This window comes from Pseudopipra pipra, chromosome 14 (genome assembly GCF_036250125.1).
Source record: "Pseudopipra pipra isolate bDixPip1 chromosome 14, bDixPip1.hap1, whole genome shotgun sequence".
Classification (NCBI taxonomy): domain Eukaryota; kingdom Metazoa; phylum Chordata; class Aves; order Passeriformes; family Pipridae; genus Pseudopipra; species Pseudopipra pipra.
The window spans coordinates 2327592-2354893 of NC_087562.1; the positions used below are offsets into that span (position 1 = coordinate 2327592).

At 61.0% G+C, this 27302-nt stretch overlaps 1 protein-coding gene across 5 annotated transcripts in view; it reads right to left on the minus strand.

Moving 5' to 3' along the window:
• Nucleotides 1–3656: 3656 nt before the first annotated feature.
• Nucleotides 3657–27302, minus strand: part of RIPOR1 (RHO family interacting cell polarization regulator 1) — a 32163-nt gene continuing 8517 nt past the window's right edge. The window contains exons 1-23 of one of the 5 annotated variants that reach the window (XM_064670785.1): nucleotides 26890–27244; nucleotides 15996–16122; nucleotides 13632–13781; nucleotides 13214–13292; nucleotides 12873–12896; nucleotides 12332–12385; nucleotides 12071–12223; nucleotides 11921–11984; nucleotides 11795–11838; nucleotides 11467–11592; nucleotides 11072–11220; nucleotides 10732–10861; nucleotides 8833–9642; nucleotides 8200–8339; nucleotides 7675–7849; nucleotides 7388–7523; nucleotides 7056–7217; nucleotides 6761–6919; nucleotides 6211–6407; nucleotides 6022–6105; nucleotides 5624–5714; nucleotides 5331–5394; nucleotides 3657–4601 (exon numbers count right to left, since the gene is read on the minus strand). In XM_064670785.1, coding sequence (XP_064526855.1) covers nucleotides 5372–5394; nucleotides 5624–5714; nucleotides 6022–6105; nucleotides 6211–6407; nucleotides 6761–6919; nucleotides 7056–7217; nucleotides 7388–7523; nucleotides 7675–7849; nucleotides 8200–8339; nucleotides 8833–9642; nucleotides 10732–10861; nucleotides 11072–11220; nucleotides 11467–11592; nucleotides 11795–11838; nucleotides 11921–11984; nucleotides 12071–12223; nucleotides 12332–12385; nucleotides 12873–12896; nucleotides 13214–13292; nucleotides 13632–13781; nucleotides 15996–16122; nucleotides 26890–27229 — 3417 coding nt within the window. In that variant the 5' untranslated portion in view covers nucleotides 27230–27244 and the 3' untranslated portion in view covers nucleotides 3657–4601; nucleotides 5331–5371. Of the gene's footprint in view, nucleotides 4602–5330; nucleotides 5395–5623; nucleotides 5715–6021; nucleotides 6106–6210; nucleotides 6408–6760; nucleotides 6920–7055; nucleotides 7218–7387; nucleotides 7524–7674; nucleotides 7850–8199; nucleotides 8340–8832; nucleotides 9643–10731; nucleotides 10862–11071; nucleotides 11221–11466; nucleotides 11593–11794; nucleotides 11839–11920; nucleotides 11985–12070; nucleotides 12224–12331; nucleotides 12386–12872; nucleotides 12897–13213; nucleotides 13293–13631; nucleotides 13782–15995; nucleotides 16123–18765; nucleotides 18894–21329; nucleotides 21674–26889; nucleotides 27245–27302 lie in introns of those variants that run through there. The other 4 variants (XM_064670784.1, XM_064670786.1, XM_064670788.1 and 1 more) reach the window with 4 other exon arrangements.

The window sequence follows — 27302 nt, forward strand, 5'->3', positions numbered from 1 at the left end:
TAAGTAATTTCTTACAGAAGAGCTGACTGGAGCTTGTGGTCCTCCAAAGTGGCAGAGTCTGCTTGGGGTCATTCTGACTGTTGGGTGTTCTTGGTGTCAACCCTGGGCAGCTGTCAAAGAGGAGGGAACGTTGTGCTAATGGTCTGCAGGGTCTCCTCAGGACACTTCCCTGAGACCAGCAGGTAAAAACCAATACCACTAAGTGCTCCAGAATCCATATGCACCCCTTTAATTAAAAGAAAAACCAGCAGTAAATGGGGAAAAGGAACATCTTTCCAAAGCCAGAGCACATGGATAATGTAACTGTGACACAGACACCCTCCCACGGGCTGCAGCTCCTACAAGAAAAGCAAGTAGCTGCTGAGCACAAGCACGTCCATACAGGAGGGGGATGTTTTAAGTGCTGACACAGATTTGGCTGACAAACACGGTGCTGGCACACTGTCTCCTTTGAAATAACAAATGCTGCCGCAGAACGTGCTCTGTGGTGCTGTGTCTGTCCCCGGGTGCTGCGAGAGTGGCTCCCAGGGAGTTCACCCAGTGGGGTGGGGTGGTCCGAAAAGCAAGACCATTTTTTTTGAAGTTTATTCCCGTTAAAATGTCAATCCTGCAATTCCAGGCGACCTGGTCATGTCCATGGGGCATAGGTCTTTGGCAATCCTGGCATACACCCATTCGGAGCAAGGGGCTGGGCAATAGATTCCTGAATTAATCTATTTGGGTTGTTTTCCCCCAATGTTCTTAAAGCCGCATAAATAATTATCTTGCAATTCTGGGAGCAGAGTCATTTTGTCCTGGCCTGCAGCTCCCTGCCTCCCCTGACAGAAGTCTTCTTTCCTGCTCTGATCTCTACAGTCAAGGTGTAGCTTATCTTGGAAGGTGGAATTGTGCTGCAGGGAGGGGACTAGGTCTTGGCAGGGCAAGGAGAACACCCAGGTTGGTGAATGAATCGAATCTGTGGCTTTGGCTACTGGGACACTGGGCTGGTTTTATTTCCAGCAGTTATTCAGGGGGGTAAAGAAATGAAACCAAACGTGTAAGAGGGCTGGGCCAGTTTCCACCTCTCTGGTGCTCTTGTCCACAGTTGCATTTGTCAACTGGGACCCACATCCCTCACCTCTTGCTGCCTACAGCTGACAGTGGGATGCAGTGCTTTGGGAGAAGCACTGTGCTTTCCTCCTGGGGCTTGTGCAGTCTCCAAAACAGGTAGAAGAAGGCTGAGGCAGCAGTGATGCAACAGTGTCCCCCCTGGTTTCCCCCTGCCCACAATCCCATCTGCAGATAAAACTATACCCAAAAGTTACACTGAGGCAGTATCCCAGATGGGATCCCATACACCATGACGTGCTACACTGTGCCTGAGCCAGCCCCAAAAAGCTCTGCTACAGTGAGGAAGAGGGAAGTGGAGGCTGTAACCTCCTGGAGCTTGCTTAGAAACACCAGAAAGCATGGATGGAAGGACACTGCTTGGCCTGGGGGCCATAAATCCCCAGCTCCACTGGTGCTGGCAGTGCCTCTGCTCTGGCATGGGTGACTGGCAGCGCTGTGGGGCAGTACTGGAGGGGAGGTCCCTGCCTCTGCTGCTTTTTGGGGACATCTTTGCTGCTCTAACCTACTCCCCTCCCAGGACCGTAAAGGCCACTAAGATGATTAAGGGATTGGAGCAGCTGTCATGAGAGCTGGGACTCTTTAGCTTGGAAAAACAAAGGCTTGAGAAGGGGATTCTTGTCCATGTCTTATTAATACCTGGTGGGGGTTAGAGAATCACGGAATCACAGAATAGTAAGGTTGGAAGGGACCACAGTGGGTCATCTGGTCCAACCTCCCTGCTCAAGCAGGGTCATCCCTGAGCACATGGCACAGGATTGTGTCCAGATGGTTTCTGAATATCTCCAGTGAGGGAGACTCCACACCCTCCCTGGGCAATCTGTTCAGTCTGCACTCACTGCACAGTAAAGAAATTCTTCCTCATGTTCGGGCGGAACTTCCTGGGCATCAGTTTCTGCCCGTTGCCTCTTGTCCTATTGCTGGGCACCACCAAGCAGAGCCTGGCTCCATCCTCTGACACTCTCCCTTTCAGATACTGATAAAGGTCCGCTCTCAGTCATCTCTTCTGGAAGCTGAACAGGCCCAGCTCCCTCAGCCTGTCCTTGTAAGAGAGATGCTGCAGTCCCTTAATCATCTCTGGCCTCTGCTGGAAGCTGGTCCAGGAGCTCCATATCTCTCTTGTCCTGAGGAGTCCAGAACTGGACACAGCACTCCAGATGTGGCCTCACTTGGGCTGCATAGAGGGACAGGATCACCTCCCTCGACCTGCTGGCAGTGCTCTTCCTAATGCATCCCAGGATACCATTTGCCTTCTTGGCCACAAGGGCACACTGCTGGCTCATGGACAGCTTGTTGTCCACCAGGACCCCCTGGTCCTTCTCTGCAGAGCTGCTCTCCAGCAGGTCAGCCCCCAGCCTGTACTGGGGTTGCTCAGGGACCTGCAAGGACCAGCAGGAGGTGATGGACAGGGTTTGGAGAAGAGGAAGGCAAAAGAGATAAAGCTTAAAAAAACCCCCCTCCATTGAAACCGCAGAGGCACATCACAGGGACAGGGGGAGCAGTTCTGGGGTCCCCCAGCCCCACGGTGACACCACGCAGGAGCAAGCAGGCAGCCCCACTCCGTGGTGCAGGCACAAATCTCCAGTGTTCCCCCTCTTTCTGCCCAGCCCATGGGGAGGTGGCACAAGACCCAGTGCTCTGCCATGCACTTTGTGGCCCAATGCCACCTCCTCCTTGATGGGGAGGAAGGCTCCGTGTCAACCAGCCACACGCTGCCAAAGCTACTGAACTCGGGAAAAAAAATCAAAGCAGTGAGAAGTGTTTGTGTTGTGAGTGTCAGGGAGGTGGCCCCCATCACGTTGCCCCCATCAGAGCCACCAAGAGGTCAAAGTTCCTTCCTGGGAGAGCCAGAGGAAACAGCACTTCCTTCCCAGTAAGCTTCCAATAAACTTCCTTCCCAGCAAGCTTCCCAGCAATCCAGCAGCTCATAGGTGCCAGGCAAGCTGCACAGGAGGGGCACAAAACCTCCAGCCCCAGGGGAAGGTGGTGAGGGAAAAGCAGCAAGAGGGGACACAGGGAGCAGTCCCTTCTCCCAGCCCAGTACCACACAGCGAGGTGGGGACAGCGGATATCCTGGGATGAGGCACAGCAGCTTAGGGTGGTTTAGCATTCCCTGTCACACCCATCCGGTGCGAGGGCGTCTGGGGACGCAGCTATGGCCACCGCAGCTGCTGCTATTTGCTCCCAGTGCTGGACATGGGTCCTTACTGGTCCAAACTGGAGGTCAGGGCCTGGATAACCATTTCCACATGGCAGCAGCTGGAGATGGGGAATGTGTGGATTTGCATGCACACGCACAGGGCTGTCACTGTTCCAGAGCCAGCCCTGGTTCCAGTGGCTCCCATCCTGTGTGGCCACCTCATACCACCTTGGGTGATGCTTCCCATGCCCAGCAGCCAAATTTTGGCAACATTTAGCTGAGGTGCAGGCAGTGCCAGAAATCACAATAATTTCCCACAACACCCCATCACCCTCCAGCTGTCTAAGCTGACCCTCAGCCTGCCCTGTCCCAGGGCACTGGGGCCAAAGAAACACCCTCACAGCGACACTGACAGTCATTAAACGTTTGGTTTTATTTCTGGTTTAAAATCAAAATTAGTCATTCTCTGTAATTACATTATATATAGATTTATAGAGACATTATAGAAAAGAATTTTTTGCTTTTGTTTTTCTGCAAAAATCTGTAAATAAAAAATAAAATAAAACAGAACAAACAACAAAAAAAAAAGGTGGCAGCTTCTGTCTGTCCGTCTGTCCGTCCCTCTATTGCTCCTCCTGCCCCTGCCCTCCACGGCACTTCCCAACAGACCAGGAAAGGCTCTGGGCTGGGGCCACACCTCACTACTCTCCCTACAGCCACAGCCGGGGAGCGACAGGAGCATGTGGAGCTGGAAAGAAGAAACGCCAGCAGAATATATTAATATCTTATATTTCATTTTATTTAAGTCCTGGGGACTCCAGGTGGCAGAGGGCAGCAGTCCCCATGGCCCAGGCAACTCCTGGAAAGAAACAGCAAAGTTTCCAAAGTGCAGGTCCTTCCGGGACAGGGCGCGCGCCCTCGAGCAAGAGGAAGGCAAGAGGAGCAGAGAAATCCGGTACCTCTCCCCGCCGCCCCGGGGGGCAGGAAGGGTGGGCTCCGCGGGTATTTTAAATAGCGATCAGAGGGTGGGATGTGCAGCGAGCCCCCCTGCCCAGCGGTGCGGAGGTGGCCCCCGCGGGGCCGGGGCGGGGAAGCGGTGCTCCGTAAGGCAGTGTGCGGCCGTGGCGAGCTGCCGGCGGGGGTAATACTGCGGTGTGGTGCCGAGAGCGGGAGCTGCCGGGTCCCCAGTCCGTGCAAGCCCGGGCGGCCCGGCGGTGCCTGTGCCCTCAGGGATGGCAGGTGGGCGTGCGTGGGTCTCAGAAAGCTGTACTGGCCATGCTGGCTGGTGCAAAGATCCGTGGGAGGCTGTCCAGGGTCTCCTCCAGCCGCCGGTGAGCTGATTTACCATCTTCCCCTGCAAGTACACACCGTGGTCAGTGATCCGAACTGCAGGAGTTCTGCCCCCTGCTCATCCCTGGCCACCTTTCCCGGCCCTTACAGGGAAACATGCCTAATGCCTGGCAGAGCCTGCGTGCTACGGCCACAGCATGGAGACCTCTCTTGTCCTCCTTAGCACACCCTTGGGCAGGTCCCAGCTGGGATCCGGCTCAAAAACTCCCCAGAGCTCCTGATTCAGAGGTTGCAAATCCTGTTCCTCAGCTGCCCACGCGGGGCAGGGATCACCCGTGTTTTGGCTGCAGGAGTGTTGGCTTGTGGAGAGCCTCACTCTAGGCCAAGGGACCAGTGCTCAGGGCTGTGCCAGCTCTGGCAGCTCCAACAGCTGTGCACATCTGCATGCACTGGCACGGGGGTCCCGAGGGCTCCCCCAGGACCCCCGAGCACACACAGGGATGCACACACCCATGCTACAGGCTCACTCTGAGCTCTTTGCCCGGCACCCTCACATGCAAATCTGCCCACAGCGGCCATCCCCAGCAAGAGGTGGTGACATGGACAATCTGCTGGGACATAGGACACAAGGCGTCTACATGTGCTGGGGTGCCACAGGGATGGGCACTATCAACAACCAAGACACACAGACTCCGAAACGTGACATGGCTGACAGGCTCTAGGACGGAGACATTCGTGAGCAAAGCGGCAGGAGCGGGGACAAGGGGGACGAGGACGGCTCACGTGTCCCAACCTGTGCAGCAGCTGCCGCGATCTGGAGGCCTAGAAACCCACTCAGATGGTTCTCTCAGGGCCATCTAGCAAATAATAAATAACAACCAGGCTTAGTGCTGTGGCCACAGGATGCCTGGCCCTCGCTGCCCGCTGCCAGCTTGCTCTTGCCCAGCAGAGCTTGGGGCACGATGAGCCAGAGTGTGTGGGGTAGGCAGGGACCAGCCCTGTCGTCTGTGGGCACTGCTGGCACCAGGAGATGCCTCTTGGGATGCTGTGGGTGGAGAGGGAGCAGAGAAATAGCGGAACACTCACCACACAGCATCAGGCTCTGCTTGGCTGCCTCCCGCACGGGCTCTTTGTCGGTTTGGCACAGGTAAACCAGCTGCTCAATACTCTCCTTGGCCTGCAGAAGAAGGGACAAGGGACTGAGTGTGGCTAGCACGGTGGGAGCAGGGACACAGCCCACAGGGGAAGGCAGCACAGGGCATTGCAGCCCCACGGTGCAAGGAAGCTGCACATCCTGTCCCTTTTCTCCCCATTTCCTTTCCTGCCCTGCCCCTGCCTGCTGCTCCAGCACATTTGGGGCACCCCCAGCTCCTCTCCCCCGGCAGCAGGGGGCTGTGCAGGTGTGTCCGGAGTCACCGGCCACAGGCATTTCCTCTTCCTTTGGAACATGCAGCTCTGCTGCCTCCTTCCCCCACCCCTCTCACCTTCAGGCAGCCCAGTGCCGCACACCCCGCCACGCGTGTCTGCACCTCCTCATCCTCCAGCTGCTCCAGGAAGCACACGAGGGCCTGGGGGAGATGGGAGTCAGTGCCACCACCTGCAGCAGAGCTGGGGGCAGCCGCTCAGGGGCTGTGGCCCCAGCCCATCTCATCCCTGGTTTGCCCAGTATGTACCCGTTGGCGGAAGCGAGGGTTTTCTGCCAGGCTGCGGAGCTGGGCTGACACGGCGCTCACCACCTTGCTGTTGCCCTCCACGAGGAGCAGGCTCAGCGCCTTTAGTCCCTCCTTCTTCAGGCGGGCCTCGGGCACACGCTTCAGGGCACGCAGCACCACATCCTGGTCGTCCGAGTTGAGGTTCTGTGCCAGCAGTGCTGCAGGAAGCCAAAGGCTCAGCCAAGGTGCGGGGAGCCATGTGGCACTGCCCCTGCACCCATCACCACAGGGAACCCATCCCTGGGCACCCTGCATCCATGCTGGGCAGAGGTGGCCCCACACAGGGTGCTCATACATAGAGATGTCCCCCAAGATGTGGGGACCTACATCAAGGACATGGGAAGGCAGCATGGGAGTGGACTGCGCTCTGGATCAGACTGACTTGCCCAGCCTGAGCATGGCTGAGCCTCTGGGTGATGCCCAGTCATGGCAGTGCTGCAGGGTGATCAATGACTATGGTCATGCTCTGACACCTCATCCCAGGGCCTAAGGAGGATGGTAGGGCACCCACCTTCCTCTGCCAGCTCCATCACGTAGGTGTCAAGCACCAGGGCGCCGAGCGACTCAAAGTGGCTCCAGTACTGGAAGATGGTGACCTGCTCGCTCTGGGCACTGCCAGGCCGCCGGGGCAGCCGCCGGTTCAGCACGTCCTCCACCAGTTTCACACATACTGTGGGAAAGAGCCAGAATCACAGTGTGCAGCAGCTGTGGTCACCCCTCTGAGGGGCTCTTGGCCCCCACATACTCCCACTCATGGTCACCGAGTGAGGCTGCCAACTCCCAGCATACCCTTGGCACCCACTCACCAGCATCAGCCAAACCAGGGTGCTGCTCACTGATGGGCGCTGCATACTGGGCACTGAGCACCTGCAGGAACCGCTCCACGGAGCAGGTGTAGACGTTGGGCACCTCCACACAAAGGTCCCAGAGAGGCAGCACGCCCTCCTTCCGCGTGGAGAACTGCACCACTGCAGGGACAGGGGTTGTCAAACCTCCTGAAGCCATGGCAGCAGGCAGGTGACTCCTGCCCTCCACCTGGCATGGCCCCTTTGCTGCCCAGCCGTGCCCGTGAGGGGACACTAGGCTTCACACAGCCTCCAGGGTGGCACAGAGGGTCCCCTCGGCCGCGTGTCCTTACCGTCGGCGGCCGAGCTGGCCGCTCCCGCGCGCTCTTCCGTCAGCTGGCACACGATCTCCAGCACCTGCGACTCCCGCAGCAGCCTGTCCAGGGCGTACATCTCCTGGCACCGCAGGGGACCGAAGGTGCCCAGCTTCTGCAAGGCACAGCCAAACCAGACACCTCAGGGACAGAGCTCACCGCCCACGCCACAGTGCCTCCGTGCCACGGCAAGGCACCCCCTGAGGGGGGACCTACAGCCCACCCCAGGGTGTCTCGGGCTGCTGTACCCCATCCCTGGTCCTCACCAGCAGCAGGCAGTTGCAGTTGTTGAGGTGAAGCACCAGAGCTTTATCCAGGAACTCGTTGCCGGTGCTCATGGGGTCAGTGCTGGCCTCAGAGCCGCTGCACATTCCAGTGTCATCTGCCCCCATCTCGCCGGCGCTGGGGGCCCGGGTGCTGCGCAGGGGTCTGCCAGCCTTCCTGCAAGACAGGGAGAGATCAAGGCACTGGATCAGCGCAGGAAACCTGGATCTGGCCCTTCCCCACCCACAGGGCAGAGTTTCTGTAGGACCTATAGCATCACAGCTGGGCAAAGGAGCAGGTCCCAGAGGCACAGGGGATGCCTCCAGCCCAGCCCCATGGAGGGATGCAGGGTGACACTGTGCCACCAGAAGGACCAGATACTGCTGTTTCTTGGCCTGGCCCTTCTCTGAGCTGTGATGGGCCAGTCTAAACTTGTTTGGGCACCCTGGCAGAGGTGGCCATCCCCCATCCCTTACTGTAGGGGTGCCTCCTGCCCTGTGCCCCATCCCATGAGCCCTGCTGTGCACCTCTCATCTTGGAGAGGCTCCTCCTCAGAGCCCTCTGAATCCTCCATGTCAGAGGTGTTGAGGAAGCTGAAGCTCTCCAGCGCGTGCTCCACTGTCAGGCTGATGCTGGAAGCCCGGCTGAGGAAGACGCCCTGTTTCTGCTGTGGAGGAAGACATGGTGGGGTTGAATCCTGGTTCACTAGCCAAGACAGCCCTGCCACACATATTCCCAGCTATGCTATCAGGGGTGGCCCCATCTCCATCATCCCTGGGCACTGCCATCAGGGGTGAACCCTGTCCCCATCATCCCTGGAGACTTCCAACCGGGGTGACTCTACCCCCATCATCTCTAAGCACTGCCACCAGAGATGATCACCATTCCCATCATCCGTGGGCACTGCCAGCACGGATGGCTCTATCCTTGTCCACTGGCACTGTCAGCTTGGATGGACCCATCCCCCTTGTCTCTGGACACTGCCGGAAGGGATAGCCCTGTCCCCATAATCCCTGGGCACTGCCAGCAGGGATGGTCCTGTCCCCGTTGTCCTTGAGCACTGTCAGCAGGGCTGGCCCTGTCCCCATTGTCCCCAGACACATTGCCAGCTACAAATGCCCTGTCCCCATCGCCCCTGAACACCACTGAGAGCTCCTCACCAGCAGCATCTCCTCCAGACGCTTGAGCTCCCGTTCAAGGGGCTGCAGCTCTGGGAACTGCCCCCGATAGTCCTCCAGGGCTGAGCCCAGAAGGCTGATTGCCTCCTCCAGCCCTGAATCCACCACCTTCCCCCGTGGCACCTCGGGGGCACTGGCAGGCAGTGGTGGGGTGGGGACGGGCCTCTCCTCCACAGAGGCTTGTGCCAGTGCTGCAGGGACCTCGGTGTCACAGCCACCCTGTGCTGGTGCCTGGTTCTGCACTGGCTCGGCCCTGCCAGCATCCTCGCAGGAGGTGGCCCATGCTGCAGAGGCTCGGGGCTTGGCCTCAGTGTCCCTGTCCTGCCCTGCCACAGCCGCTGCCACTGCGGCACCGGGGAGAGAGTCTGCATCTTGCTCGCCCGTCCCTGTGTCCTCTGGGCTGGGCATGGGCTCCCAGGGGCTCTCCACAGCCTTGGCCTCCATCGTGGCGTCCACGCTGGCCTCGCTGATGTGGCTCAGAGTCCGGGAGTAGGGCACATGCCCGTTGGCCACTGTATCCTTCTTACGGCTGCCCGACTCCTCTGGCTGGCTCCCGGAAGGGGAAATGCTGCTGCCACTAGTCCCAAGGCCAGTCTCGGCCTCGTCTGGTTGCTGGGAGAAGGAAATCTCAATGGCTGGGGCGGAGGCCTGCACCTCGGGCTGCACGATGGGCTTGTGGGTGGTGTGGCGGGCGCTGCCGGACAGCTGGGGGCTGGAGGAGTCATCTGAGGACTCGGATGAGATGGACCAGGCTGTGCCGTTCTCCAGCTCCTCCTGGCGCCGCAGCATGTTCTGCAGAGTGGAGAGCGGTGTCAGCCAAGACCCTCCTCCTGCTGCCCCCGCTCCTCTGGCTTTCTTCCTGTCAACCAGGGGCAGGGTCCAGCTGAGCTGGAGGGCACTGAGGCTGCCAAAGCTCTGCTGGCACAGCAGGATGGGCAGCGAGGTCTCAGCAGACCACGGCTGCCTATTCCAGCCCTGGATCTCACCCCATGCCAGCAGGCAGTCCACCTCCCCGTGCCCAGCCCTTGGAGCCCTGGGGTGCCAGCTGCTCCCCAGCACAGTGGGATGCAACACCTAGAGCCAAGGACACCACCCGCCATGGCTGCAAGGACTGAAACAGGTCCAGCATCAGCTCATGTGGACGGCACCAGCCATTACACCAACGTCGTGGTTCAATGTCACTGAACTGGTGCCACGTCAACATCATGTTAAGAGTCAAACCAGCACCATGACACCATCACACCAGCACCGTCACCAGCACCATGCCAATGCCACGGCACAGCACACCAATGCCACCAGCACGGGGACACAGAGAAGCTTTCTACTCACTAGTGCCCGGTTCTTGCACAGGGGTGAACCCAGGCTCCCCTAGGTTGGGGACTAGCTCTGCAGGACCAGCCAGACCCCAGCCTGGCAGGATCAGGCCTTTGGGCATCAGTGAGGGATGGTGAGTAGGAGACAAGGAGCGGCTACGGCTACTGCGGGATGGCCACACTGCTGGGCTAAGCTACCGGCCTGCTCCAGCCCCGCACTTACGCAGCCCTGCTGCGGCCATCTCCCGAGCTCGGCCGAGGAGACATCGCCGCAGGAGCAGCTCTGAGAGAGCTTCTCGAAGAGTGTCTCCCGAAAGATGTCCAGCAAGGACCAACCGCGCTTGTCGGCCGCCCGCTCCGGGCTCTTGGGCAGAGAGAAGAGGAGCTGTGAACGCGGGAGGGAGGAGCAGGCACCGGTACCGGGGAGTCGTGGCTGGATGGCTGGAGAGGAGCTGCCCACCCCTGTCCCTGAGCTGTGCCACCCTCTGAGATGCAGCATGGGCACATCCCCGTGTGGACCCCACCAGCGCCCACCTCTCCTGAGCAGCCCTGCCTGGTGCACACTTACATAGAACGCCTGTTCCCGAAGGGACGGCGTGTCAGGTGGACTCTGGTTGTAGGTAGAGAACCTCTTGTTCACTGTGGGCGCCTTGTTGACGGTGCTGGCTGCTGAGGGCTGGTCATCCTTGTCGAAGGGGCTGGGGAGGACAGCAGGGAGGTGAGGGATGTGTGCCAGCTTGGGGGGGAAGTCTCAGGACACCAGGACCCCCTCCATTCCAGCTCTGGTTTTCCATAATTACAGCCCAGTTTTGGGATGGGAGAGCCTGGGCAGGTCACCTCTTGCCATGCCATACTGGGTATCCCCAGCACTACCATGTGCCACCAGCAATGCCTGCTGAGGTACTCACTTCCAGGTCACCTCCAGGCTGAGTTTGAGGGTGCCCAGGTCATTGATATCCACAGCCACTACCTGGGGCAGAGCTGCAAAGAGGTCCTTGGTCTCGCAGGACACGTTGCCCACCACCACATGGTTGGCCAGGCTCTTTAGCTCTGTCACCTGGAGAAGGAGGAGAGGAGGAGATGAAGCCATGGGCCAGTGAGAGTGAGGTGCTGAAGAGAGGCTCAGGAAAGTGGTGGAATCACCATCCCTGAAAATGTTCAAAAAATGTGTGGATGTGGCACTTGGGATGTGGTTTAAGGGTGGGGCTGGACTCAGTGATCATAGTGGTCTTTTCCAACCTAAATGACTCTGATACAGGGGGGTAGCTGGCCCACACCATCCCTGCCCTCTTCTGCACTGTACCTTGATGGAGAGGAACTCGGTGATGAGGGGCAAGAAAACCATTTCCTCGCTGTCCCACACCTGCTTGCTGTTCACCTCGATGCGCCCCCGCAGCTTCCACCGCTGCCGTCCATACTTCATGAAGATCTGGGGATGCAGAGGTGTGGGTATGGGGGAGACAGGGCACCAGGGTGCTCTCTGTGTGTCCCCAGGCATGGCCACGGACCCATGCCACCCACCACCACCCTGCAACATGCCCTCCGCGCCAGCGCCCACCTACACCCCCGAGACAGCCCAAGGACCACAGGGGAGGAGAAGAGCAGAACCCATCCCATTTGGTCCCACCAACCTCATACTGGTCACCAGCACAAAGCCGGGCAAAGCCTGCCAGTCCTGCAAGAGAAGGCAGAGGGGCGTCAGCAGGCAGCAGGCAGCCAGGCAGGCAGAGGGATAGGGATGGAGCAGGACATGGTACCTTTCATCCGGACATGGAACTCGCCCAGCTGGCTCTCCAGATCATTTTCCAATAGACACATGTTCTGGGAACACATGGATGGACAAGATCCATCAGCAGACGCTCATGGGACCCAGCACCCTGCCATCCCACCCCTGCCAGCTGCCTGACCTCCGTGTACTCCTTGTAGCCCTTGCTGGCCTCGGCCAGGCTCTCCCGTGCCTCCCGGCTGCCCGGCGAGCCCGTGCTGTAAGCCTTGACCATGTTGTGGGCTCCATCCCGGAGCCGTCGCTGGATGCAATAAGCCTCATACAGCTCATCTATCTGCAAGGACAGGCCCGAGCTGTGGTGAGGGGCAGGGCTGGGGACAGCACAGGCACCCTGGTGTGGCACCAAGGTTACCCCAAGGTGACCCCAGTCCCCAGCTCTCACCTTGCTGGCATGAAACTCCAGGCGACGCAGGAAGCGCTCGATGGACTTGACTTGCTGGAAAAGCAGAGGAGATGGTGTGAGCGGCAGCGCAGCCGCTCTGCAGAGATGCAGGTCAGGATGTGCCCTCTGCGTCCCCCATGCCATGGCTGGGACACGTCCTGGACACCAGCCCTGCCTGGGAGCTGCAGGGTGGCAGCCACCAGGGAGCACCCTCGTGCTGCAGCCTCCTCCAGGCTTTCCTGCTCTTGAGGGTCCTCCAAGACCCAAGCCAGGCTCCAGGGTGCTTTTTTGCCCAGCCTTAGAGACAACCTGGGCCCAGCACTTGCTAAAAACAGCTTTTGTTTTCAAGAAGCAGGTTACAAGCACATCTCTGCTTCATCCCCTGCCCAGAGCCACCCTGCCTGCAGAGCCCCAATCCCTCCCCCACCCTGATCCCAGGGGACAGGCAGCAGGGCAGTGCTAGCAGAGCAGGGCTGGCAGTAGAACATCCCAGGCACTTGGAAGGGAGATACAAGGGGAATGGGGCACTGATCCCGCTTACCTTATCCAGATCGTAGAGAAAGCCCTGGAGGAGAGAGGAGAGGGATAAGATGCAGCACAAAGCCCGCTCTGTCCACCCAAGGAGACCCAGCACATTGCACCCACCACCCATAGCACGGCAGTGGGACATGCAGCACCCAGCCGGGGCTGGAGAGTGCATGACAAAGGGACAGGAGCCCTGTGAAGCCCAACACCAGAGCCTGGGCTGGCCCCCCACATCCCCACAGAAACAGGCTCTGCCCCAGGACACAGATGGACCACGAGCTGCCCCAGCTGTGCCACAACCCTGGCTGTCTGCCCAAGGCACCACTCCCTGTAAGGCTCTTCCCAGGCAGCACTCACCAGGCGTGAATTCCTCTTGGACTCACGGATCTGGGTGCTGAGCTTCTCCAGTTCCAGCTGGTGCACCTCAAGGTAGGCTCTGAGGGAAAACACACCATGGGGGTCAGGCTGGGATGCTGTATTCCAGGCTCCTGCCACCCACAGCCCACGCCAACCCTGCACACCTGGCACTGCATCCCCACTCCCTGTTCCAGCACCCAGGCGTGGGAACCCATTCATGCCTCTACATGGGCTGTGGTGGGATGCAGGACCCCACACAGCTCCGGGACCCCAGGGCACCGTGCCCAGGAGACCTGGCATGTCCCTGCCTGGTGAGAGCAGAGAGCTGCCAACCCCAACCCACGTCACAAGCTGTCCCTGTGCCCCTCAGGGGCTCCCTGCCTCCCCCCACTCGGCCACAGGGAGCCCCAGCACTTACGTCAGGCCTTTCTTGAGAGCTTCATACACCTCGTCCAGGCGGTTGGGCTGAGGCACCTTGGGTGGTGGGGATTTGTGGGACATTGAGAACATCCTACTGACCCTGGAGCCAGTCTTGCGGGAAACGGTGGGGGTGAAGGGCGAGAGGTTCCTGGGGAGAGAGGCAGGCAAAGCCAGGATGGCCGCGGTCAGCACACAGCACCAAGGTCCTCCTGGATGCCTCAGCCTGCTGGGCACCCTGTCTCAAGACAAGGAGGAGCTCTGGGATGGAGGCCAGGTCCCCCTGCTTCTCTCTGGACTCCCCAGCAGTCAGTCTAACCAACCAGCTGGAAGACACAGAGCCATAAAGCTGGGCAGCACTGCCTGCACCACATGCCTGCAGCCCCCTGCAATGCATTTGGCTGCTCCAAAACCATGGGAAAGACAAAGAGAAACCCACAAAGGTAGAGCTGGAGAGGATCAGGGAGGTAACCCCATCCTAGCGGGGTCCAAGAGTTTGGCTGTGGTACAGCCTCTGTGAAGGTGGGGAGGTCCCAGGTGCTGGTCAGGGGGAGCAAAGGTAAATGGAGATGGCACCAGCTGGAGCCAAGCTGTGTTCCTGGAGTGCCTGTGGGGACATCTCCAGCGCTGGTGCCCCTCTGAAGGGGCCATGCTCTGCTCCATCCCCAGCACCCCAGGCTGCCAGGGGCTTAGAAATGCTCTCTGGGCACTGTGGCAGGGTGACATATGCCACCTTTGGCTTGACAGCCTGTCACCTGCTCCCAGGATCAGGCAGAGATCCCAACACATGGCAGCATGGGAGAACCCTGGGGACCAGCAGCCCTGTCACCCCATCACCCAGTGCAGCCACATGGGACAAGGACATCCTCACTGATGCTGTGCCTCTCCAGATGTCACCAAACCTGCTGGATGGAGCTGCCTCCCCCAGCCGACCCACAGCGTGCCGACCCAGCGCCCGGGACCTGAACACCTCCCTTCCTGCCTTGTGCAATGGAGTCACTCCCCAGCCCCGCCAGCAACGCCTCGCTCAGACCGGCTCTTCCCTTCCTCCTTTCAAAGCATCATCATGCCACCAGTGCCCAGGAGACACCAGGGGCTCCTCAGTTCCCAGCCTTAGGCTGTACCTCCCATCCTGTCCCGCTCTTCGCAGAAGTGACCAAAACACTTCCCCGAATCATCCGTGGGGGAAATGAATGTCTTGGCCTCCAACCAAACTGGAGCGATGGGTAAGCGCCTAATTTCCACCATTCCTCCTCATTCCCGTCCTCCAGAGTCCCTGGAGGCATCTCCCACAAGCATCTCCCCACCAGCCACTTGGCTGCAGGCATCTAAAAATCCTCCCTATTCCCTGTCCCTAAGCAACCCCCTTTACACCCCCAGATCAAATGAGCTGGTGATCTACAAAGTGTTACTTGGTCCAGAGGACAGGACTTGGGGACAAGAGCTGAGCAGGTCTGGAGGATTTCTGGGCACAGGGAGGCTTTTCCTGGGCTTGTGCCCACCCAAAGAAGATGCCCCCAGCATGGCCAGGCAGCTTAGCACTACTTTCCTTGGCCATTTGGCTGAGAGACATCTTCCCCTAGCACAGGTAGGGGCACTGGAAAGTTAGAAGCTTGGGTGAGCACTAGGAAAGGGGATTAAAAGCACTAAATTGCTTTAGTCCCACAGCCCAACCTGTGGCATTCCCGAGAACCACCTGTGAGAGGGTATCTGGGAGCTAGGAATGGTGGGGAGGGGGGTGGTGGGGACAAGCAGTGCGTGGGGTGGTTGTCACTGACAGGAGGCTCAGCAGAGAGGAGGAGGATGAAGGGGATGATGGGACCATAACATCACCAGTGGATGGAGAGGATGAGTAGGGAATGGCTGCTCCTCGCACCACAGTTGACAGGAGGCCAGTAAAACCTTCAGTCACAGGTTTGAGGTGACCTCGAGGAAACCCTGATTCACACCAGCACTCACAACCCCAAAACTGGCCGCTGCAGGATGTCAAGGCCATCAAGACACTTCGAAGCCACCCCAGCTCCACCGCACCCAATAAACACGATGAGATGGTCACAGGGAAGCTCTTAAGAGCGGGCTGAAGAATGAGGTGAGCTACACCTGTCCCCTCCATGCTCTGGTGGCTGCAGGGTCCTCACCCTGCCTGGGGTACAGCACAGCAGAGGGTTGGGGTGATGGGTTCTGTCTCCCACATGGCCTCAGTGCTCCCTGCAGACCCCTGTGCAGTGTCCCCTGGCTAGGGGGACAAAGGTCCCTGAGGGAGATGATGGGACGGCTGAATAGGAAGGAGCCTCAGGATGTGCAGCAGGTCCCACCACAACGCCCAAGCCTGTCCCTGTCCCCAGGACGAGCAGCCATCTCCTACCTGAAGGGCCGGTCGGCCGATGAGTTCACTCCGGCAAAGGACTGGCTCCTATTGATCTTGGTGACGAGGACTCGGCGCTGCGGGCGCACAGACAGTGACATCGTTGAGTGTGACCTGGAGGGCCTCCCTGGGGACAATGACACAGCAGGGTCACCAGCAGCCGGGTGGGGACACACACGCAGACAGAGGTGCCGCTGGGACTGAGAGTGGCACCCATGGACCATGAACTGCGAGCCTTCCCAGCCTCTCAGTCCAAGAACACTCCTGGTGGCACCGGGACACAGGGCCCATTCTGCCCCCAGGGATGCTGCCAGTGGCCTGCCCTGGGTGAAGCAGGGCCCTGGACACTGTGAGCACTCAGTGGGGACAGACAGACAGATGTGTCCGAGCTTGGCCCCATGGGAGCCACAGGAGGGGGCTGATGTCCAGTGCCTGCCATGGCCCTTCCCAGACATGACCACGACAAACCCTAAGCTGTGTCCCAGGCTGGACACCTCCTCCTGAACCCCACTTTGTCCCACATCCTGCCATCACCCGTGCCACCCTGCTGCAGGGGCAGGAAGGGTGTGGGGCTGGACCCAGACGCCCAGCCCTTTACTGTCTCCTCATTCACTTCCGCTCGCTCCAGCAACCAGGGGGGAAACCCAAGGACAACAAAGCACTTTGGAAAGTTCCTGGCTTTGCCAGGAGCTCTGTGTTGGGGAAGAAAAGGCTGAGCCATTCCCTGCCAGACCCTGGAAAGTCCATGCGGGCAGCACATGTCCAGCCTCACAGCTGCTGCACCCCTGCAGTGACAGTGCCAGGAGACCCGAAACTGGTGCCGGTACCTGCCTGTCCCCACCACGTCCGGTGCAGTGGATGCCAATCAGGACGATGCAGATTTCTGAGTCTTGGAGCAGAAGCATCCCTGCAGCCCTGGCTGGAGCTCACGAAGAGCAGCCCACACGGCATCCAGCAGTCACACACCCTGCCAGGAAAGGCCAGGCAGGGCCCTAGGGATGCACAGCTTCCCTGGCTGGCAAACTAGGCCAGAGCCACCTCCCCATATCCCAAGGGGCTCACTCCTGCCTCCAGCATGGCTGACAGCCAGTGGACACCACAGGGACACAGGCTCTGCTGGGGCTGCCACCACCATTCCCACTCCTTCCCCAGCACAACAAACCCAGGACACTGGCCCAACCTGGCCCTATGTGGCTCACACCCACTCAACCACCAGTGGGCATTCCCCCAGCACTGTGCCCCTCACCACCCCACACGCCAGGCTGAAGCCAGGGATTTACAGTGCTTGGGATGAGCCAGAGCCGTTCGGAGTCAAAGACAGCTACCGCCGCTCACCTCTATCCCAGTGGAGCTGGGAGGCAGCAGGTCCATCTGGTTCCCCCTCGGCACTCGGGTCCCAGCCCAGGACCTTGGAGCTGCTCGGCGGGTCCCACGGCCTCGGTGCTATCTGGGTGCCAGTCCCTCCATTTTCCAGGACAACACTGTCCCAATTAAGCTCATTAGAAGGAGCTGTAATCCCTGGCAGCCCGGCTGACCTGCAGGCCTGGGCAGATTACCCTCTGCAGGGCTCTTTAATCTGCTCCCCACTGAGCGAGCCAGGCCTGTGGCTCCCATGCTTGCTCCTCAGCTGGGCACTACAGCAGCTCATCATAGGGACAGCACCCACCACCCCTAGGACGAGGCTCTCCATGTGTGGGGTGGGTCACAGCTCCTTTGGGCGCGCATGGTCCTGCCAGCCAATTCTTCTCCAGCCCATGCTGCCATCTAGGGGCTCAGGGGGAGCTCTAAAGAGGTTTTCTCAGGCAGGAGCCCACCCTGAGAGCATCACAGGGGAGGAGGATGCTGGGGGCATCGCAAGAGGAGAAGAAGAACCCTGGAGGTATCACAGCACAAGGATGCTGAGGATGTCGCAGGGAAAGAAGGACACTGGGGGTGTTGTGGGAGGGAAGGATGCCGGGGGTGCTGCAGGGGACTGATGCCACAGCACAACTCCCCAGCAGAGTCAGAGCAATCCCCAGCCACTTGCCCCAGCACCTCAGAGACTCCAGCAGCCTCTTGTGCCGTGTTGGGTCATGCTTCAAAGCACCGAAGGCTCCTGCACTGGCACAGGAAGCAGTGCCATGAGCGGTGGATGCTGACGGGACCATATCCCTCTGCTCCAGCCCTGGGACCCAGCTCTCCCCCAGACAACCACCACAACACACCATGGCACCCTGCATCCCCACCCCTGGCACCCTGCAACACAGATCCTGGGACAGGACCCCAAATCCTCTCTGAGGATGGGGACACCATGCCCCTGCTGAGCCCGGCACCAGCGGGCAGCCAGCCGGGTGCCAAAGGGCAGCACTGCCTGTGTGCAGCAGGGCAGGCAGGGTGTGGGGTCTCTGCTCCTGGTACAACTGGGCTTGGCTCACAGAGGAGGAAAAAACCCAGCATAGTGCATTCCTGACATTACCGAGATAAGAGGTACCTGGTACCAGCAGCACAGGCAGCCCCTGCAGGGAGCAGAACCCAGGGCACCCTTGGAAGGGCCACCGCATTTTCACCCAGGCTGGTGAGCCCCGCACCAGCCTTACCAGGAGGCTGTCACCAACAGAGCACTGACACACGTGTCCCTGCCATGTCCCTGCCCCAAGCACATCCCTCCTTTTCCTGAGAAGCAGACGCAGAGGTCCTGCCCCAAAGGTTCAGTCCCAGCAAGCCCCACTGCCCCCTGCCCTTAATTAGGGCTTCGGTGCTAACAAACCTGCCTCCCAACCAAGGTTTTCACCTTTTCTGTGCCACAGACTGCCTCCAGCTCCCCCGGCGTAGGAAACACAATCCTGGGAGTCTGTCCGTCTGTCCGTCTTCAGCCAGCACTGCCCATAGGCAGAGGCCAAAAGAGCAGCGAGCAGCTGGACAGGCGGCACAGCGTGGGGTGCTGGAGCCCACCCCAGGGCTCTCCAGCCCGGCCGCCAGCTCCTCTCTCGACGCCCGGTGCTCTGGAGATGATTGGGATCCCAAGAATGCTGGTCTGAGCAGTGGAGGGGGCAGTCCGACCGGCTGGGTTGGTCCCAGCTGGTTTCTGTTTCCGACACTCAGACACCAGCCTCAGGTCGCTCCAGCGGGTTTATCAACACTGCCCTGGTCGGAGACGCCCCAAACTGGCTCCCCCCTGAATCCCCAGCCTGCAGCCCTGGGAGCTGGGGGTGCTCTGATCAGCATCTCCAGGGATGTTACTCACTGATGGTCACCAATGCCCAGGGTGGCCAAACCAGCACCCTGCAGCACCCCTGACCTCGGGGGGGGGCACCCACAACCAGCCAGCAGCACCCACAGAGCACCGATAAACGTGCCCCTGGGGGCCAAGGGGCTTCCCCAGGAGGGGCTGGGCTGTGGTCCCCAAACTGATGGCACTGAGGGGCACAGCGGGACACCAGTGTCCCCCTGCAGTGGGGAGGCCATGGTGGCCACAGGACCATCCATCCTGCCCGTGGTGTCTGAGGCAAGCAGGGGGTCCTGCCAGCCCCTGCCCCAGCACCCTTGGGTGAAACTCGGGCACACGGGGGGGGGGTGACCTCGGGAGCTTGTGAACTCCGCCCGCTGGCACAGCTCCCTTCGGAGCAGCCGCTGCATCCGTGTTTGCACAGCTGTGGCCCCGCTGCCCTAACCCCGGCACGTACCCCGGCCCCCGCCGGCCCCTTCCGGCCCCGGGACAGCCCTTGGCCGGCTCCCAGCGTGGGCTGGAGCAGCTCTTCCCTCCCATCACTCCTCATCCCTCCCTGCCACAGAGGATGGGAGCATCCGGGGACTGACACCATCCCGCCTTGGTCACAGGGAGCCTGGGAGCCGCCTCTTCCCTGACCTCCTCCATGCTCTGCCTCTCCTCCAGGAAGGCAGGACACCCCCCCAGCTCCCCCTCCTGCTGGGCGAGGAGGGGGACTGGGGGGTTTTGGGAGTCAGATGAGTCAGTGAATGGATCCCGGCTCCCTGTGACTCAGCCGGGAGAGAAATTCCCAGTCATAAGGTCACAGCCCTACAGCCCCCACTGGAGCAGGGGGTGCTGGTTTGGTTGGAGGGGTGCTGGGTGCTCTCAGCTGTTTGGGTTGGATGGGTGCTGGGTGCTCTTGGCCTTGTGGCAGTAGGGGCACGGTGGTGATATCCGCTCCTGCGGCCGTGGGAGGCCGCTGGCTCCTTGGGCCAAGTGGGAGGGCAGCAGGAAAGGGAAGGAGCTGCGAATGGGAAGAATTGGAGGAAGTGCTTATTTACCCCGTGGAGTATCCCTGCGGAAGGGCAGGGCACAGCACAGGCAGACACTCACAGCCAGTCCCTCGGGGGGCTCACAGCCTCCCACCCCAGCACCCATCCCACGGCCTCCCTGTTTCCAGCCAGAGGGGGATGCAAGCCCCAAACTGTGACCCAGGGAAGTGGCCACCATTGGGACAGGGGTTTCCTCAGGGCCTGTCAGAGCTCGAGCCCAAAGTGGCTCCTGAAAACCAGCCCAGGACCACCATGATCCCCCACCACCAAAGGCACAGATCGAGCACCCAGTCCAGGATCCAGGATCCAGGACACTGCTCACTCCCATGCCCTGTGAGATGGGACTGCAGCCTGGCCAGAGGCACCAGACCCCGCTCCTGAGTGGGCTGTGATCCCTCTCAGGGGTGCTGGGATCCTCCAGAAGGATCCTTCTGGGATTGGCATAGCCTTGCAGAGGTCCCATGACCTTACCCCTGACCTGCACATCTCCAGGGTGCTCTGTTGGGTATCAGTAGCTTCCCCCACAAATCCTGCCCGGGCAACTTGGTCTGAGTGCACAAGAGTAGTCCCAGGACCCTCTGTTCTGCCCAGTTCCCCTGGGACCACCGTGCCAGGGATGTTCGACATAGAGTCAGGCTCTGTTTGCCCTCATTAGATGCGAGGGCATGAGGGGGAGAAAACCAGTTTGCCAAGGAAAGCTGCACCACCGTGGCATCAGGGGCTGCTGTGGCATCAGGGGTGCATCACCTGGGAGCAGCAGGCAGCTGTGGCCCCCCCTCCTGCCTTGAGACACAGAGTCTGGATCTCAGTGGGGGCACCAGCAATGCTGGGCAGCCAGTGGGTCCTATCCTGCATGGACACGCTGATCTGACACCCCATCGCTGCAAACCGCAGTGACAACCGTGTCCCTTGCAGGTGGCGGGTGCCTGTGTGTCTTTGGTGCCCCGGTCAGGGAGAGCTCTCCTCCCGAGGAAACCCCTCACCCCAAAAAACCCCGCAGGAGCCCAGCCACGTCACCCGGGAGCCTCAAAGAGCGGGGCGTCCCCAAATTAACGCCGTTTGCTGGGGAGCCCCGGTGCTGCCGGTGCTCAGTACCTTTCTGTTTGCCATTCATGGCGCGCCGCCGCAGCACATCCCCCTCGGGCTGGGGTCACCGTCCACGGTGGCTGTTGCTCTCTCATGCCGTCCGTCCGTCTGTCTGTCTGTCAGAGTGTGGGGGCCGTGGCCGGAGGGCTCCCCCCGGGCAGCAGTCTCCTCCCACGCTTCCCCTGCCCGAGGGCTGACATCACTGCCCAGCGCCGCAGCAGCCCCGGCGTGACTCAAGGGGGACGGAGGACGGAGGATGGGAGGACACGGGAGGATTCCTGACCACCTTGGAGGGAAAGGGCCCCACCAGCACCGGCTACTCCCGGAGCACAGCACAGCTCAGTCCTCATCCTTCCCACCCTCGGGAAACTGAGGCACGGGTGGAAGGGAGGGGAACACACTGCAGGGCACTGCAGTGCAAACTCCCCTCACAGCCCCTCTCCGGGTCTCTTCCCTTCGAGACCCCCTTCCCTCTGGCACCCAGGGCTGGCAATGAGACAGGGAGCACACACCGCCCTGCCCAGCACATCACTGCCCCTGAGCTGCTCCCGCCCCCAGGATGGGGCGGGGGGGATGCACAGCCCCTCACCCCCATCCCTGCCGGCTCTGCTGTGGGCAGGCACAAAGCCGTGGGCAGCCGACGCTCACCACTGCTGCCTGCTCCTGCATTGCTTGGTTTTAAATATATATATAAATATATGCAAATATATTTATATATAGGTATATAAAATCGCCGTGGCTTTGCTGCAGGCTTCCCACATTCCCACCATTCCCGTGGCATGCCTGTGGGCACCATGCAACACCCAAGAGCCACTGGGAAAAGGGTTTCCTTGCTCATAAGTCCCCACTTTTTATCCTCTGACTCTCCAAAGCTTTGGAGAGGCTGGCTTCAGCCAGGGCTTCCTCGCAGGGCTCTCCAAAGATGCTGGGTGCCATTCTCATGTGGGAAAGAAGGATCTCCTGCTCCCCATGGGGTTCCAGGTCCCACAGGGCAGTGTGGCAGGCCCACCTGCCCTCCATGCCAATGCCAGAAGCACCTCCCAGCCTCACAGCTCCCTGTTTAGGGCACAGGGATGCCCTAAACAACCAGGGGACTCTGTGGCACAGTTGTCACCCCACTCCAGTGCTGTAGGTCTCTATACAGGTCCTGGTCCTGGGACACCCAGGCCTGGCACCCCCTTCCAGCTCTGACAGAGGCTGGAGCAGCCAGCTCCAGCCAGGCTGGGACCAGCTGCCATCACCACGTCACTGGGGCAGGAAGAAACACCTCCTCCCAGGCTCCTTTCCTGTTTGCTGCTGATTTTAGAGCGAGGTCAGGCCAGGTTCAGGAGGAAAAGCACTGGAGTCTTGGGGGGTGCTTGAAGAGATGGGGTCCTCCCAGACAGTTAACCCCTTCCCTAGAGGGTCAGCCTGTTGTGGGGCTGCTTCCCCAGCCCAGAGCTGGTCCCCTCCCTTCAGGTCCTGCAGGCAACAAGAAACATCTGGGGCTTTCTCGTAGGGTGGCTTGGCTGCCCCACCGTGGTCACCCACACATGGCTCTGGAGCCAGCCACAGCCAGGCTTGGAGAGCTGGGACGTGCAGCAGTGTCACCAAAGAGCGCTGTGACCCAGGGCACCCTCAGGTCCTGGTGCCCAGGTGGGTACACAGCACCAGCCCCACTGGGAGAGCAGCTGGGAGAAGAGCTGGTGAGGCTGGGCTGGCTCTGAGCAGCATCCGAGGAAAAACCATCCCAGATTGCCCACCTGCCTGCAGCCTCTGTGCCAGTGCCATGGGCACGGAGGGAGCCAGCAGCCCAGCACGCCGCAAAGCCCATCGCCACCCCAGCCTTCGAGAACTTGCGTGAAGGCCACGTCTCGTGCCTCGCACGGACAGGACGCATCCCCCCGGCTCTCCCCACTGAGGGAGGGGCACGGTCCCATCCCGGCGGCTGACGTGGGCAGGGGGCTACCACGCGGCTTTTCACCCCGTGCTGCTTCTCCCCAGGGAATGGCATCACTGCCGGCACCGCCCCGTCCCCGGCCATCCCTCCGCAAAGCCCGCGCCGCGCTGGCAGCCACGCGGAGCCAGTGCCCGGCACACGGCCAGGCAGCGCGCCCGCGGCCACGGCCCATGCCAGCTTGTTTGTTCTCATTAAAGGTTAATGAGAAAGCCACGCTAAAGCCGCCCGAGCCGCGGGAGAGGCGTTCCCGGGTGCCACGCAGAGAGAGGGGACATCCAGGCTTCCCTCACAGAGGGGTGACAGCCGGGCTGTGCCGCTTGCTGCTCGGCCTCTCCGCAGCCCTGCCCACACTGCCGGGGGATCCCTGTGGTAGCTGACACGCGGGTGAGCTGCCTGGCATGGCACCATCCCGGGCATCACCCCTGGCGAGACCAGCAGGAGCAGGCAGGAGGTGGCGTCAGGCATTCCAAAGGTGGCAAGAGGATGCCAGAGGAGGACATGTGACATCAGCCATTCCCTCTGGGCACCTCACAGCACCCTGCAAGGCATTCAGCAGGGCTTGACAGTCCAGGGACACCTTGCCAAGGGAGGGCAGAGGAAGGGCACAAGTGGCGCCAGCAGCACCAGGGCCTGGGTGGTAATTGAGTTAAATGAATCCCTGGCCCTGGCCTGGCAGTGGATAGGGTGGGGATGCAAAGAAGGGGACATCCCCATGGCCACACAGGGTGCTGGTGACCCCCCAGCTCAGGGGACTTCCCTCGATACTCACCACCCTGGCTCAGCTCAGCCAGCCAGGGCAGCTTCCTCCATCCCTCTGCAGCAGCAGGGATGTGGGTGTAATGCTCCAGGTGCACCCTTTTTGGGGGTGTCTCTCTATGCCCTCCTCTTGCCAGGCCTGGGGAGCTGCCCTGGGCATCCCCACCCCAACCACAACAGCTGAGCATGCAAACAAAACGCTCCGTGAGCAGCTGTGCTTGGACACATGTACAGCCACAGCCAGTCTGTGTGCAGGCAAAGGAAAAATTCAGACACTCCAGGAGGACATTCCCACTTCCCTGCCTGCCTTGGGATACAGGACCAGCTTCCCAGAGACCCCATGTCCTGCTAGCACTGAGTCCTAGGGGACTCAGCTTTTCCGTGCTGGCCCTGGGACCAGCAGCACTGAGGCTGAGCCTGCCCAGCCCTGGAGAAGCCACCAGCCCCAGGATCACACTGCACAGATGGCACCAGCACCATAGGCCAAGTGATGAAGAAACTGTTTCAGGCTGTTCTGGACAAGTACTCCCCTGCCACAGACACCCTTGAGTGCCTGGGAACATGACAGGAGAGGGCACAGGCCAGCTTCAGCAGGTGGCACAAGTCATGGCTGGCCAAAAACGTTCAGGGAGATGAGTGCTAGCGTGTGTCGGCACCAGCCTGGTGAGGGGACAAAGAGCTCCTGGCCATGAGGGAGACCTAGGAGCGGGCAGGAGGTGACAATTCTGGCAAGAAGACCCACCATCATGGCTTGAAGGAGAACCATGGCAAGTGACCAAGTGGCTTGTCCTGGGCTGGGACAGCTGGTCCTACAGCTGCAGGTGGTCACCCCCACCACAGTGCTACAGCCAACCCCTTGGACTTTACTTCTTGCTAAAACTGGAGAAGTCAGCTCCAAAAAATCTTGGGAGCCCAATGCAGAGGTTTTTTCCACAGGGTAGATGCCCCGAGGGCTGGAGAGGAACCAGCCCTCGCGCCGCTCCAGGCTCTACCCACAGCCAGGCTGGCACCAGTGCCGCCGGCAGCACCCCTTGCCGGAGGGGCCGGGCACCCCACATCCGGGCATTGGGGCGGCAGCAGACTCGAGCCCTCCCCCCTCGCTTCCTCACTCGGTCCCCACACGGCAGCAGAAATAGAAGCGATATAAATGGCAGCCCTATAAATAACCCCAAAGCACGCGGCGGGGAGCTCGTCCCAGCCCAGCACTGGCCTCAGCCCACGCAAAGCCAAGGCTTGGGCCGCCTTCGCTGTGCCCTGGGGATCCCAAATGCCAGCTCCCTGCATGCCGTGGGTCTGCCAGGGTCCTGTCCTTTAGGTCTGTGCCATGGCAGGAGCTCCAATGCACCCGCTGAGCCTCAGCTACGGGCACAAGCTGGAGCCCAGCCTGATGACATCTCTGCGGGGCATCCCTATGCTTATCCAGCTCCTCACGCCCAGTGGACAATGTCCACCTCAGGCACCCTGCTGCAACCCAGGCTGTGGATTCCTGGGCAAAGCAGGAGGCCAGGAGCCTCAGGCAAGGCTTGGGAAGAGATACTCCTGTCCCCACCACTGTGCTCACTGCAGATCAACAGTTGCACCCCAGCACCTCTCAGCTGCCCACCCTGACACCTCTCACCACTGGCCCTGTTCCCACGCTCAAACCCATCATGCCATGTCCTCCATGGGGGCTCAGCCACCACCACGCCAGGGATACCACCATGCCACCACGGCTGCTCTCCACCCAGGGGACCACAGCGATGCATCAGAGACCCCCACAAGCCGAGAGCAGGCAACGCCGCTGGTGACAGACTGGTGACAAGCCCTGCACTGCCGGATTTTGCACAGCGTCACAGACTCATGTCCCAGCCCTGCCCAGGGGACGCAGCGAGGCCACCAGCCAGGAGACAGGTCCTTGGCCAATATGGGGTTTATAAGATGGCCGGGACTTCCCAGTGCCCTTGGGAGTCTCCTCTGGGAATGTGGCAAGGGTAAAACCCTCTGACGCTGTTTGCGCGCCCTGGGATGGCCGGAGGCGCAGCAGGGAAAGGGTTAATGGTGCGAGGCCTTCCCAAGCACTTCTTGGCAGGCTGGGAAGGGCTGGGAGACAGGAGGATCGGGCCAGCAACAAAGCGAGATCTGTCTCATTAATTCCTCCGAGCATTCCTCCCTCCGTCACCCTGGAGGAGGAGGCAGCACCCAGCTGACATGGTGCACCCAGGTCCCTCCGGAGCCCCCCCGGGTCCCGCCTGGGCGCAGGGGTGGCATGGGGGGAGATGGGTGCAGCCTCTCCCACGGGATCCATGGCTCTGGCGTCCCGCAGGCGCTCGGGCACGGCCCTATATGGGCACGGGCAGCTTCCCCTCCGCCCGCCGTACCCCTGCCCATACTCCTGCCTGGAGTCCCAGGGGATTCGGGGCAGGACACGGCTCATACCACCAGCGTCATCCCAAACCGGGAGGGAAAGAGCGGCTGGAGGAGCTGATACACCCCGGACCGGGTCTGGGGGGCACTGGGTGACACTGGGGGGTGCTGGACCCGATATCCCACTGTCAGTCGGCTCCTTCTCCGGCCACGGTGCCGGCCCTGCCGCGGGGTGCGGAGCTGCCCCAAGCCCGCAGTGGGGCGGCGGAGCGGATCCCCGTGTCCGTGTCCCCATGCCCGTGTCCCCGTGTCCGTGTCCCCGTGTCCGTGTGCCCGTGCCCCCTCCCGCCGTGCCCGGACACCCCCTGCCCCGGGGCGCCCACCGGGGCGGGGGCAGCGGCGGCTCGGGCGGGCGGGCGGTGGCTTGCGGCGACGTGGCCCCCCCAAGGGTGTAGCCCTGCTAAAGCCACCAACCCCGCTCCCCCCGACCCCCCCGCGACCGCGGGGTGCGGAGCTGCGGGTGGCACTCACATGTCCCAGGAGAGGCGGGGGGCGAGGCGCGGGGCGAGAGCGGGCCTGGCTCGGTGCATCCCCTTTGTTCCACTCCCATGGACGGGAGCAAGCGGGGAGTTCGTGCAGGCTCTTGGCAGCGCCCACCCCGGCTCTCTCCATGGAAACGCGGGAGCCATGTGATTTCGGCAGGAAACCACGGCCCAGCCAGCGCCATTGGCGGCTGCATGGCCGGGAGCGCCTCCCTCCCCGAGGAGACCGCAGCCACCACCGCCACCATCGCCACTGACACCACCAACACCGCCCCTGCCACGGCCGCCGCGGCCCTGCGGGGGTCCCGGCCCTCCCGGACCACCAGCATCCCCCGAGGGTCCGCCAGCCCCACCAAGAGTCGGAGCAGGATCCCACCTCCCCCGGCGCGAGGGGTGCGGGAT